A 13596-nucleotide genomic window follows, 5' to 3' on the forward strand; every position below is an offset into this window, starting at 1 on the left:
GATCCAAAGAAGGCAAGAGAGATCTTCCAACCACTAGTTCACTCCCCAAATAGCTACAACAGTCAGGGCTGGGCCAGATAAAAGCCAGCAGCCAGGAACTTCTTCCAGGTCTCCCACATGGGTGCAGTGGCCCAAGCACTTGAGCCATCTCCCAGTGCTTTCCCAGGCCATAAGCAGAGAGCTGGATTGGAAGCAGAGCAGCTGGAGCTAGAATGCCGGCACTGCAGATGGCAGCTTAACCTGCTGCGCCACAGGTCCAGCCCCAGAGAGTATATTTTCTACAATGTGTACTGTACAAGTTCTGGTTCTTTGTGTGCAATAGCATGACCTATGGCCAACATAAACAATTAAAATGAATTTATTAGAAAGGTATCAATGGCTCAGGCAATACAAGGGTTTGCTGAGCAGACTAGAGAACGGTAGGAAGAGGATGATTCCAGTGTTCTTGGTTATGGAAACTCAACAAAAATATCTTAATGAAATACTATCAAACTATCTTAAGGCTGTCCCCCCAGGCTATTACATATGATTAGTTTAATGAAATGCAACAAACACTGATTACTAGGAAGTTCTGCAAGACTTGCAGATAAGAAATGTACCTCTGAAAATGGTATAAAAAATTACCTGAAGACACTGGAGAATGACCATAAGCATACAGAGCCGTGGGGTAGAAGCAGGGAAGCAACATTAGAAAGAAGGAATGGCACTGGGTATTTCTCATGTTTATGGGTTTTAGCATCAGAGTAGCAACAAGTCCACACCATGTGGAGCAAATAGCAGAGTTCTTCAATTTTACTGCCTTGAAAACCAGAGGACTGAGTTTAGAGCAACCGTGGTGCTGTAAATGGATAGGAGGAGAATACAGGAAAGAGACAGCCAGAATTTTGTGCATTATCTCTGCCAAAATCTATGGTTGACCCCTCCGTTACACATGCATGGGGTTGGCCCCAAGCAAGAGATGTTAGGCTAAGCAAAATGTATGGACATTTCAGCTGCTTCTGTTTCCATCACTGGAGAAACAAATTACAAGTTTGAGTCAAGGCAGGTTGACTTTCTGCTAAATTTAAAAGAAAAAATAAATAGTCTTTGGAAGAATATAACAAAATCCAGAAATTATGCCATTATCATTAATGTCTGATAAAGTCCAAAGTTATTATAAATATTAGGAAACAGAAAAAAATGACTCATACTCAAGAGAAAAGGTTGGGGCCAGCACTGTGGCGTAGCGGTAAAGCCGCTGCCTGCAGTGCTGGCATCCCATATGGGTGCCCATTCGAGGCCTAGATCCTCACCTTCTGATCCTGCTCCCTACTAATACACCTGAGAAAGCAACGGAAGATGGCCCAAGTCCTTGGGCCTCTGTACCCATGTGGGAGGCCCTGAAGAAGCTCCTGGCTTTGATCTTGCCATTGTGGCCATTTAGGGAGTGAACCAGCCGATGGAAGACCTCTCTATCCCTCTGTCCCTCTCTCAAACCTGCCTTTCAAATAAATAAAATAAATCTTTAAAAAAGAATAATAAAATGGAGCAACCAGGACATGAATCAGTGCCTGTGTTGGATGCTGGTGTTGCAGGTGGCAGCTTAACCTGCTGTATTACAACACAGGTACCCTGGGTGAGGTTTTGAACATGAATCTGGGAAGTGGAGCACAGTCCGTTGTTTATTTGATTAAGGAAGAGAGAAGAGAATACAAATGGCAAGAATCACAATAGATTATTCAATAGACATTAAAAGTTAAGAAAATACCATGAAAAATCTGTGCCAGTAGATTTGTCAATTTAGATGAAATGAGAAATTTCTTAAAAACATACATCCTAGCAGATCTGGCATAGGAAAAAAAAAAGAGAAAATCTTAATACCAGTACACTTAGTAAACAAATAATTTTCTAGCAATGACATGCCTAGAAATAAACATTCAGATCCAGGTAGTTTCACTGAGTTCTATCAGACAACTAAGCATAAAATAGCACCAATCCTAATCAGATTCATCTAGAAAAGACAGAAATTTAAGTGTAAACAATTCAGTTTTGATTGTTTGTAAACAATTCATTTTTCTATCTTTTGAAAGATATTTAGGGGCCGGTGTTATACCATAGCAGGAAAAGCTGCCACCTCAATGCCAGCATTCCATGTGGGGAGTCCAGGTTGCTCCACTTCTGATCCAGCTCCTACTAATGGCCTGAGAAAAGCAGCAGAAAATGGCCCAAGTGTTTGGGCCCCTGACACACACATAGGAGACACAGATGAAGTTCCTGGCTCCTAGCTTCACTGGCCATTCGGCCATCTGGGAAGTGAACCAGTGGTGAAGATTTCTTTCCAACCCGCTTTCTCCCTCACTCCCTCTCTAACTTTGACTTTCAATACATAAATAAGTCTTTTAAAAATAAATAAAATTAAAGATATTTAGGGATAAATTTAACACAAGGCATGTAATACTCTACAATTAAAACTGCAAAACATTTCTTGAAGAAATGAAATATCACAAAAATGGAGAGATATACCACATACATGGATTAGAAGACTGAATAGTGATTAGATATTGATTCTCTCCAAACTTGGAGGGGGGGGCAATAAAAACTCCACCAGTATTTTGTTGTTGTTTTGTTTTTTGAAAGATTTATTTATTTTGAAAATCAGAGTTACAGAAAGTGGGAGCAACAGAGAGAAAGATCTTCTATCTGCTGGTTCACTGCCCAAATGGATGCAATGGCCAGGGCTGGGCCAGGCTTAAGCAAGGAGCCAGGAGCTTCTTCCAGGTCTTCCATGTGAGTAACAGTTATCCAAACACTTGAGCCATCTTCCATTGCTTTTTCCAGGCCTTTAGCAGGGAGCTAGTTTGGAAATGGAGCAGTGGGACTCAAACAAGTGCCCATATGGGATGCCTGGATTGTAGGCAGCAGATTTACCCACTAGGCCACAATGCTGGGCCCTGATTCTGACATTTCTATGGAAATGCAAAAAAACCTGGAAAATGCAAATTTCTCTTGAAAAGAAAAGAGTTGGAGAATTTTCACTAGTAACTTCACCCATAGTAGGTTTTCCTATATGAGGAAAGCGAGTGTGTGAAAGAAGTTAGCACAACAGAAAATCCCTTTTGGTCAGGACAACAGAATTGCAGAGGAGTAAGGATGAAGTTCTAGCTACAGTGTCATACCTAGCTCTAGTGAGGCTGGGAGCACATGCTGCAGGGTATATCTAGCTGCCTTGCCCTAGCATGTGCACTGGACCACTCCAGTAGTGTGGTGTAGGCACTTATCCTCTGAGAGATGTGTCTAAGCCCCTGATGATTCTGATTGTTACCTAATAAATCCTGATACTCATTTTCTGCTTATTTTATCAGCAAGGGAGTCCTGAAAGATATGAATGCTAAGAGAATTTTTTTTTATTTGAAAGAGTTACAGAGAGAGAGGAAGAGATAGAGATAGAAATAGAAAAAGATCTTCTATCCTCTGGTTCTTTCCCTAAATGTCTGCAATGGCCGGGTTATATGAGGCTGAAGCCAGGAGCCAGGAGCTTCTTCTGAGTCTCCCAGGTGGGTGCAGGGGCCCAAAGACTTGGGCCATCTTCTGCTGCTTTCCCAGGTGCATTAGCAGGGAGCTGGAGTGGAAGTGGAGCAGCCAGGACTCAAACCTGAACCCACAGGGGATGCTGGCACTACAGACCAGCACCAGCCACATGGAGGAAAAATTTTAAAAGATGAAGGGATAAAGAGTGACTTGGGACAGTGTTTTGGATAAGGGGATAAGTAGGATTTTCTTTGAGGAGGTGGCATTTGAACAGAGACCATATTATTCCACTTTATTTTCTAAAGAAACTATTGTTCATATGTATACTTATACCTAAAGGCACATATAAAACTATGAGTAGATCATTGTGGTAGACTAATAATGGCTCCCAAAATTATATTCTCATCCCAATTGTTGGAACTTGCATATGTTACCCTACTATAGGTTGGAGGGGCGGAAAAGGATCCATGCAGATGTGAATAAACTGGATTGTCCACATGGGCAGTAAATGTTGTGAAAGTATCCTTATGAGAGAGTAGCAAAGGAAGAGTGCACACTCAAAGGAGAGGAGACAAAATGACTACACAGGCAGAAATCAGAGTGAGGTTGGCACCAAGAATGCCCACAGCCTCCAGCAGCTCCAAGAAACACACTCCCCTCGAGCTGCCAGAGGAAGCATGATTCTGCTGACACCTTGATTTTGGGCTAATGAAACTGATGTTGAACTTCTGGCCCACAGGGTCATGTTGTTTAAAGCCACAAAGTTTGTGGTAATTTGTAGCTACAGCATACTAACATGATAGCATATTGTAACACTGATCATCTAGGGAGGATGGGAGGCAGAAGTTAGGAGCAGAGAGGAGGATAGGAATATGAATACAGCATAGATATAAGAAGACTTCAAAAAGTTTGTGAAAAATTGAATTAAAAAATAAGATTATGGGCCAGTGCCGCAGCTCAATAGGCTAATCCTCCGCCTGTGGTGCCGGCACCCCGGATTCTAGTCCCGGTTGGGATGCCGGATTCTGTCCCGGTTGCTCCTCTTCCAGTCCAGCTCTCTGCTGTGGCCTGGGAAGGCAGTGGAAGATGGCCCAAGTGCTTGGACCCTGCGCCCACATGGGAGACCAGGAGGAAGCATCTGGCTTCTGGCTTGGGATCCGCACAGCAGCCATTTGGGGGGTGAACCAACGGAAGGAAGACCTTTCACTCTGTCTCACTGTCTAACTCTGCCTGTCCAAAAAAAAAAAAAAATTATGTTACTGCAAAAAATATTAAAATCCATATAACAACTCCACTTATGTAAAGTAAAAATAGGTGATACCAAACAAGAACACACATTTCGGAGCCAATGTTGTGGGGTTGCAAGTTAAGCCGCTGCCTGCCTCACCAACATCCCATGTGGGTGCAGGTTCCTGTTCCGGTGCTGCTCCACTTCTGATCCATCTCCTTGCTAATGAGCCTGGGAAAGCACAGAGGATGGCCCAAGTGCTTGGACCCCTGCACCCATGCAGGAGACCCAGAGAAAGCTCTGGGCTCCTGGCTTTGGCCTGGCACAGCATCTGCAGTTGTGGCCATTTGGGGAGTGAACTGGCAGATGGAAGATCTCTCTCTCTCCCAACTCCCCTCTCCCAGTAACACTGCTTTCCAAAGGAATAAAAATAAATCTTTTTTTTAAAGTACACATTTTTGTAAAAACATATACAAACAAAAAAGATTTGCATTAAACATGCAAGAACGATTACTGATGGAGGAGGGAAATAGAAATGGAGATAGGGGCCAGTGCTGTGGCAGAGTAAGTTAATCCTCTGTCTGCATCACCAGTATCCCATAGGGTGCCAGTTTGAGTCCTGGCTGCTCCTCTTCCAATCCACTTCTCTGCTGTGGCTTGGGAAAGCAGTGGGATGATGACCCAAATTCTTGGGCCCTGCACCGGTGTGGGAGACCTGGAAGAAGCTCCCAGCTCCTGGCTTCAGGTTGGCTCAGCTCCGGCCATTGTGGCCATTTGGGAAGTGAACTGGTGGAGGGAAGACCTTTCTCTCTGTCTCTCCCTCTCTCTGTAACTCCACCTCTCAAATAAATAAATAACATCTTAAAAAAAAAAAAGAAATGGAGATAGAGGGAAATAGCAACAGAAATGAAAATTTTAGTTGAAAGACTGCAAGATGAAGTTGTAAAAATGCCTTATAAGATGGAGAAAAGGAGAAAGGGAAGAAAAATAGGAGAGAAAAAGAGCAGTAAGTAAGAGGATAAGTTTGGGTGACTCAACATCTCCATCAAGAGCAATCTTGAAAGACAGCAAAAAAGGAAATGTGATCATCAAAGAAAATAATTCAGGAAAATGCTGCTGTGCAGATCCATGTTAGATTGGAGGGAGAACACAGGTTAAGAGAGATGGCAGCAGATGGCAGGGGTTAGATCCCATCTGCAAGGCCACTCTAAGGAACCCTTGCTAGGGCCTTCCGTTTAGAGTGACTTCAAAGATCTCCCCACATCTCAGGCCACCCAGGAATTTGTACTTAATTAGTACACCCCATATCATCACTTCCTCGGGAAGTCACGCAGGACTCATGTGGCCAAAGTGAGCAATCCTTTCAATATGTTTCTATTACAGGACTATTCATTGCTTTATAGTGAAGTATTCAGTAGTGTCACGGGATCTGCTAGAAGGAGATATGGTCCCTCAGGGCAGAGGCTGGCTGAGGCTCAATCATCTTTAAAAATTCACAATGCTTGACACAAGGTGCTAGGTCAATGGTGCTTAGCTCTGGCCCCAAATCAAGAATTTATCAATCCCCATACTTGAGCCCTTCCCAAATAGTAAGGTGAAGATAGTGAAACCTGTTCTGTGCCAGAAATCTGTGATCATGAGAGTAAGGTTGCAGCCATACGGCCACATGCCAGGACTTAACATATCCTATCCCCCATGCTCACAGCTACCCCACAAAGCAAGCATTAGAGCCCCAGCTGACAGGTGAAGAAACTGTCCCTGTCATGCAAAGTCACCCATAGCTAGTAAGTAACCTGCACTGAAACCCGGTCCTGTGTCCCCTGGCCATCACGCTCACAGCCACTAGCTCAGGAATCCTCAATGTTCATTTTCATTAACATCGGTTAGTTAATTAATTTCCAACTTGCTAGAATCTGGCTTGGGTGATCACAAACACTACCTCACTTACCGTGAAAAATACCAGGACTCATGAAAAGCTTTGGTATGAACCCCACTTTTGAACTCACTTCTGTGTCTTTCGGGTATGGCGCTCCCTACTTTTCCTGCTGTCTACTAAGCTTCCTTTCTTACTCTTAGGAGGAATAAATTGTACTTGTTTGAAAGTAGAAGTGGGTCTAGCTATATGAAATATAGCCTTGACTTTTGTCTGTTTTTTCCCCCACCCCACCCTTCTCATAGGGGATGAAAAAGGACAGCAAGATTGGCAGCAACTGAAGTGATGGAACAAGCTGGTAGGGGAGAAAAAGACCCTAGGGCACCTCGCCCCGCCCCGCCCCTCCCCGCCTCGCCCCGCCCCACCAGCCTCGCCCCGCCCCTGCCCCGCCTCCCAGGGCTTGCAGAACCTTGAAAGCTTCGCGCAGCTCCGGGCCGGCCGCTGCCCGCTGGGGAAGCCGAGATGACCGGGTCTGCTTGAGCAGTGGCCGCACGTCGGTCTGCTTGTTTTAGGCCGGGTTCGAGGCGCGAGCTTGGAACTCGGAGTGGCGGCGCTGGAGTCCACGCCGCGCATGGACGCGCCGGAGAATCCCGAGGGCCCTCGCCCACCAGGAGGTGACGGAGAGCAGCGTGGCCAGGCGCGCCCCCGGTGCCTTGGGCCTGCCCTTTCTCAGCGATTCAGTTGCCTTTAGCTTGGTTTGCTTCCCAGAGGTTCTCAGAGCCTGGGCCCGGTCCCTGGGTTTTGAGCCAGCCTTTCTTTTGTTTCTGGAAGGGGTAAAGTTCGGGGACTGGATGTGGAGCAGTCTCTAAGGGACGTTTCTAACCAGTCGCTCTGCTTTTGAGTACTGTGTGTTTAAGAATGTAATCAAATAAGTGTGCCATTATGCAAACGTGAGACATTACCTTCCCACTACCTGCTGCTCCCATCTCGTTTTAATTGTCTCTCGTTTCCCTTCCTCATCTATTTCAAAAGTTTTACAAAGATGCTAATCACTTCCTCTTCTTGCACAGATTTTTTTTTTCTTGGCCTTTTTCTGGGCTGCAAAGGCAAAAAAAAAAAAAAGCAAATCAAATATAGTTATTTTTAAAATTTTCCCCAAAATCGTTTGATTTAAAAGTGTTTAATGGATTTGCTGGGATCTGTGAAGCTCTGAGTGATTTGCTTAGTGTCTTTAAATTGAAAACTAAATGAACTGATGTAAGAGACCGGTAATTAGTGCTTAAAAAAAAGTATTGCTATATGGGTTTTTGAGACTTGCCTTCCCAGAAGCATACCATTTTAAGTGTTAATTCAGCAGTTGAGTGGTCTAACTCGTTCTCTCCTACTTAGACTTCATTTGACTTCAGTTCTTCCTCAGAGTTCTTAATGCACTCCCAGCAAACATTATTGTGCTTAAAACACAGTCTGTGTAGCATGGGAAGCCGGGGGCGTGATTCTTCAGATCACAGCCTCTGGAGGTCAGCGTGCCACCTCATCCTTCCTCAACGCATTCCAGACAAGAGTAACGGGCATAAGGTGAAGGTAAAACAGATCAGATGGCTTGGTGATCTCTGCATTAAAATTCTGTGAGGGATTAATGTAAAAATGGAAGTGGCACGTTTTCATCATCACAGTGACAGACAGCGCTGTGTTCTCTTTGATCCAATGCATTGTATGCAAAATAGCCCTTTGCTCAGCAGGTGTTGTCTTCAAAGTGCATCATTTATGGCAGCATTGGCACTTGTGCGCTTGGATCCGTGGCCCCAGCGGCAGGCCTGTGATTGCACTGTGTTTGCATTCAAGGTGGTGGCCCAGCAGGAGGTGCCACAGAGACACCCAGGCGGCTTTCAAGAGAACAGCTTTTTGTGCTGATATCTGCAGCTTCCATGAACTTAGGTTCCATGATGGGCTATTCTGTCCTGGGACCCTTTTTCCCCAAGGAGGTAAGACATTTTTATATCCTTTTAAACTCCAATTTTTAAAGAAGCCTTTTGAATTCTTTCTCTTTACAGTATGTGAAATGGAAGAGTCTACATGTGGTATAGATGATGTATAGGACTTCAACAGAATATTTCTTTCAGAATATTTGATATGGGGGAAAAAAATCCCAGATAGAACGTCTTGGGAAGGGGGAGGTGGGGCAGGCATTTGACACAGTGGTTATTGGAATGCCTACCTCCCCTCCCATCCAGGTACCTACTAATGGGCAACCTGGGAAGCAGCAGATGATACCTCAAATACTTGAATCCCTGCCACCCACATGGGAGACTCAGACTGAAGTCTGGCCTCCTGGCTTTGGCCTGGTCTTGCCCTGGCTGTTGTGGTTAGTTGGGGAGTGAACTAGTGCATGGAAGATCTCTGTCTCTCTGCCTTTCAAATAAATAAAAGTACAAAGTAAAAAATAATAATAAAGAACATCTTGGGAGGTAATTCACCTAACTATAGTTGACCTACTCAGAGTTGCTTTGCTTACCATGTAGTTTCATTCATTCTTACCCGATTTCTACAATTGAAAAACAGGTGCACTGGAAACTGAGATTTGAATGTTACAAAAGGACTGTGTTAACAAAGTAACTCTGTCTCCTGGAATTTTTGGCTTATTAATATTTTGAAATTATGAAGTCCTGGTGCATTAAATTCTCTTTTCAGGCTTGAATTTGTTATGGATTCTAGCTGCAATATTTTGACAAAGGAGGATTTCAGTTATGTAATATCAGCTAGTTCCTCTAATCGTAGCCTTTTATGTGGTGTCTGGGTTTATAGATAAGGGCACAGACAGACTCAAAGAGAGTAACCCCTCAAGAGACCTGACATCTGGAGGTCAATGGGATACTCATCTAGTATGGGATGAATGGGACTGGCCTGAATGAAGGGAGACAATATGGCTTTGTGTTTTATTTTGTGCTATTTGCCAAAGCCTCAGCTCACAATGCACTGGCAGCTTCTCAGTCCTCTAACAGCTTTGAAAACATTTGAGCCTTCCTTCTGTGTGTGACAAAAGAGGGTGAGTGGATTCTCTGCTGGAGGACAGTATGGCTTGCTACCCATACAGCACTTTTTAGTTTTCAGTGCGTGTACCCCCAGTTTGTCCCTGCACAGCTCCCTCAGGTAGGTAGGATGATGAGAAAGTCAATCATGTTGCATGTGAAGAAACAGTCTCAAAAGTTATGTCGTTCCTAACTCAGTTCTGTTCATAAGAGGTTTTACAAGTTCTCACTCTGGGTTGTGCTAGACCCTGAATGTGGGAGGGAGGAAAAAAGGTTAAGAAATTGTCCCTCTCTTAGCTGGGAGTGGAAAAATATGAGCAACAACAACAAATGGTTAAGACTATTTGGGTATCCTGTAGAGGAATGGCTTATTTGGCCACCGGTTGAGTGAGTCAGCAGAAGAAGGAAACTCACAGGAGATAGAGAGGTGATAGCAAGTGTATAGCAGATATAGCAAAATAAATGGAGTGTTCATGGGGAATAGCAGATAGTGTGGTGTGGGCTGAATTGCGGGTAGGGTGAGGCAGCCTGAAGCTTGAATGCGCACTCAGAACTTACTCACTGGGATGTGTCATATCAGGGGTGTTTGAGCAGAGTAGCCTGACCAGATTTGAATTTTGTAAAATAATAATAATGGGAGCCCTTGGAATTAGAAGAATTGTGAGGGATCAACCAGTTAGAAGGGCATTTCCTAGCTTAGCTGGAACTCAGTAAGTGCAGCTTAAGCCAGGCTGTGGGTGTGTGCTTTTCAGATTTTGCTTTTAGGGAGGAAAGCTGAAGGAAAGAAGACAAAATCAGGAGAACGAATGTTACAAGCTGTAGCAAAAGAATGGGCTCTTTTATTCTTATTGAAGTATCTGGTTGACAATGCATTGGTAAAATTGTACCCTTCTTCATCCTTCCTATTAGAGAGAGCTAATTGGGCAAATGAAAAAAGAAACCTTTCTTTTATTTTGGACCCTTCTTTTTAAATTCTGGTGCATGATTCCTCTTTCTGTTCATCATTTTTCTGGTCTACCTCCTCTGTCAAAGGATTACATGTGAACTGGAAGTTATTCTGGCTCTCCTGTTATAAAACAGTCCCAAAATTATTCAATTGCTGCCATGGCATGTGGTTCTAGGATATGCTATGTCACCATTGCATTTGCACATGAATGTGGGACTCAATGTAGGATGTAGTTACTCAGTGAGGGTTTAATATTTGCAACTCTGTGCGCTTATCTATGAATGGGGCCAGCTAAGAACATGAGAGGACCTCAAAAAGTCCGTGGAAAATGGAATTAAAAGGTAATGGGGATTTTCCACTAACCTTTTGAAGCATTGTTATACATCCTTTATTTACTTGTGGTCGTATACCATTTAAGACAACTCTAATGGAGATTCTGGCTCATAGTGAGGGTCCAATAAGTATTAGTTGCTGTAACCATCATAATGTTCTAAAACAACATGCTTAGCAGATCTACTAAGCAAAACAAATGGATAATGTAATTTCACCAATGAATGTTTTTCTTATGACTGAATTGACTTCTTTGATAATACATTCTCTTTGAGGAACCTGACCTTTGTGTAGTAGAAATGTTGTGGTCTCTCTATACCATAACCTTTAGCTATATCATACGCTATTCATGTGGTTATTAGAGCATGAGATGGGAATGTACAGTTATGAAGATCATGAAAATTATGGATTTAAATCCTGCCTCAACAATTACTACAGTGCTGTGGGCCCATTCCTTCTACTCTCCACCTCCACCCCCACAACTAGGTACTTTGGGACCATATTTCTAGGCCTTCCTAGAAGAATGGGGTCCTTCCTGAAGTCAGCTTACAAGTGACTTCACCTATCTGGTTTCCTGTGGTTTGACACTGTAAGAAATGTAGAGTGGATTTCAAGAGGCATAGTCATACATGAAAAGAATTTCCTTGAAAAAGATGGTGACAGAATGATAACGGTTTCTTCATGTGGGGAGGGATGGAGAAAAATTTTCTTAAAATTGTAATTAGAAAAAAGTAAAGTAATGTGATTAGGCTGTTGTAGAGAATGGATTTTAAAGGGGTAAGAGAGAGTGTGTGTGCATGCTTACACATTTCTGTATTAAGAGGTAAGTTATTTGCAAAAATCTGAAGCTCTGGCAGAAGAATGAATCTCAACTGGACTCTTCTGGCCACGAACAGTCACTGCTGGTACAACACCAGGCATCCAAAAGGTGCCCGATAAGTGACTGCTAATTGTCTGAGAGGACAGAGTCGTGTAGTTCAGCCTTGCACTTCATAGTATGCTAAATTGCCTGTTCTGTATTAAAGAAATTAAAGTCATGGGGCCAGCGCTGTGGCATGGTAGATTAAGCATCTGCCTGTGGCACTGGCATCCCATGTGGGCACCAGTTTGAGTCCTGAGTGCTCCACTTCCGATCCAGCTCCCTGCTGATGGCCTGGGACAGCAATGGAAGATGGCCCAAATGCTTTGGCCCCTCCACCCACATGGGAGACTTGGAAGAAGCTCCTGGCTGCTTGCTTTGGATTGGCCCAGCCCTGGTAATTGTGGCCATTTGGGGAGTGAACCACGGAATGGAAGACCTCTCTGTCTCTCCCTCTCTCTGTCTGTAACTCTGCTTCTCAAGTAAATAAATAAATCAATAAATAAAGTCAAATTTTAAGTCCTTAAAGTGCTACAGCTGGAGCTTGATGTAAGAATCTGCTGTATTTCTAAGGTTTTAAAAAAATTTTTGCAGCTTCTTTCTGTTCTTGTATATATGTTCAGTTATCCATCACAATAGTAATCATTTGAGGTTCGAATCAATACTATATCCTCTGTAGTGAATTTAGCTCATCGGTTAAAACAAAGTCTGTGAGCATTAATAGTTACACTTGGTGGATGATAAACCATGCACGTGTTGGAGGAGGAGGCAGGATGTCTGGGGAGCATCTTTCCCCTGTATTGATGGCATCAGAAAGGAGCACTGTCAGGCAATTGGCATTAATGCAAGAAGTGAGGAACCAGACTGAATGGGTCATAGATGACCCGTGAGCCCGCAGAGGACTTCCTAGTCTTGAATTTTTAACTGGGAAGTGTTTTTTCTTTGTTTTTAGCAGAGTAAAATTCTAGAACTAAGTGTGATACCAAAAAGGAAGTATGTCTAAATCAGCTGTTTCCTCCAATCCTGTGACTGTGAAGTGGAGCCCAGATTTCTTCATCAAGGATTTTTGTGTTTGTTTATACTCTCTAATTCTGACTTTTGTCAGCACTTGTAGGTGAAATGAATGAAATATTTTCATGTCAGAAACTATGTTTTACTGTCTAGTTTCCCTTTCCTTGCCATCTTGCACATTTTAAGGACTCCACAAATAAAGTTCACAGGAAGATGATGCCTTGATATGATTTTTTTTTAAGCTGGTGCTAGTCTATCTTTCAAACATTTTTCCCATTTGATTTCTTTAAAGGCTGAAAAGAAGGGAGCCAGCAATACTGTCATCGGCATGATCTTTGGATGTTATGCTTTATTTGACTTGCTGGCATCTTTGGTGTTTGGAAAATATGTAAGTATTATACTATGCACATTTCAATTTAAAAAGCTGTATAATGTGTTATTCTAATTTGCTAATCCTGCACTTTCCTTGATATAGTAATAATGACTGTTACAGTTTTATACATTGTTCCATCCTTAGGAGTGACTGATTTTTAACTATTTCTATGATTGTGAGCAATGTATATTGCCATTTCAGTAAAGAATTATCAGAATATTATATTAATTATACATGTCTTCCCCAATCCTAGATTTTACAACACAGTTTCCTTTGTAATGTCCGTATGGATTGTTAAAGTCATCATTTTACCACTCTTCTGTTACAGCTTGTACATATTGGAGCAAAATTTGTGTTTGTAGCAGGAACATTTGTCTCAGGAGGAGTTACAGTTCTCTTTGGGTAAGTCGTATTTTGATATGTTTGGGAACTTGAACAAATCT

General features: G+C 42.9%; 1 protein-coding gene across 1 annotated transcript in view; it reads left to right on the forward strand.

Moving 5' to 3' along the window:
- Window positions 1-7031: 7031 nt before the first annotated feature.
- Window positions 7032-13596, forward strand: part of SLC18B1 (solute carrier family 18 member B1) — a 31819-nt gene continuing 25254 nt past the window's right edge. Inside the window, exons 1-4 of the mRNA XM_008263536.5 lie at window positions 7032-7282; window positions 8451-8590; window positions 13073-13168; window positions 13482-13555. Of these exons, the coding sequence (XP_008261758.2) occupies window positions 7240-7282; window positions 8451-8590; window positions 13073-13168; window positions 13482-13555 (353 nt within the window). The 5' untranslated portion in view covers window positions 7032-7239. The remainder of the gene's footprint in view (window positions 7283-8450; window positions 8591-13072; window positions 13169-13481; window positions 13556-13596) is intronic.

This window comes from Oryctolagus cuniculus, chromosome 5, assembly GCF_051225735.1.
Source record: "Oryctolagus cuniculus isolate XC-2025 breed Fujian yellow rabbit chromosome 5, ASM5122573v1, whole genome shotgun sequence".
Taxonomy (NCBI): domain Eukaryota; kingdom Metazoa; phylum Chordata; class Mammalia; order Lagomorpha; family Leporidae; genus Oryctolagus; species Oryctolagus cuniculus.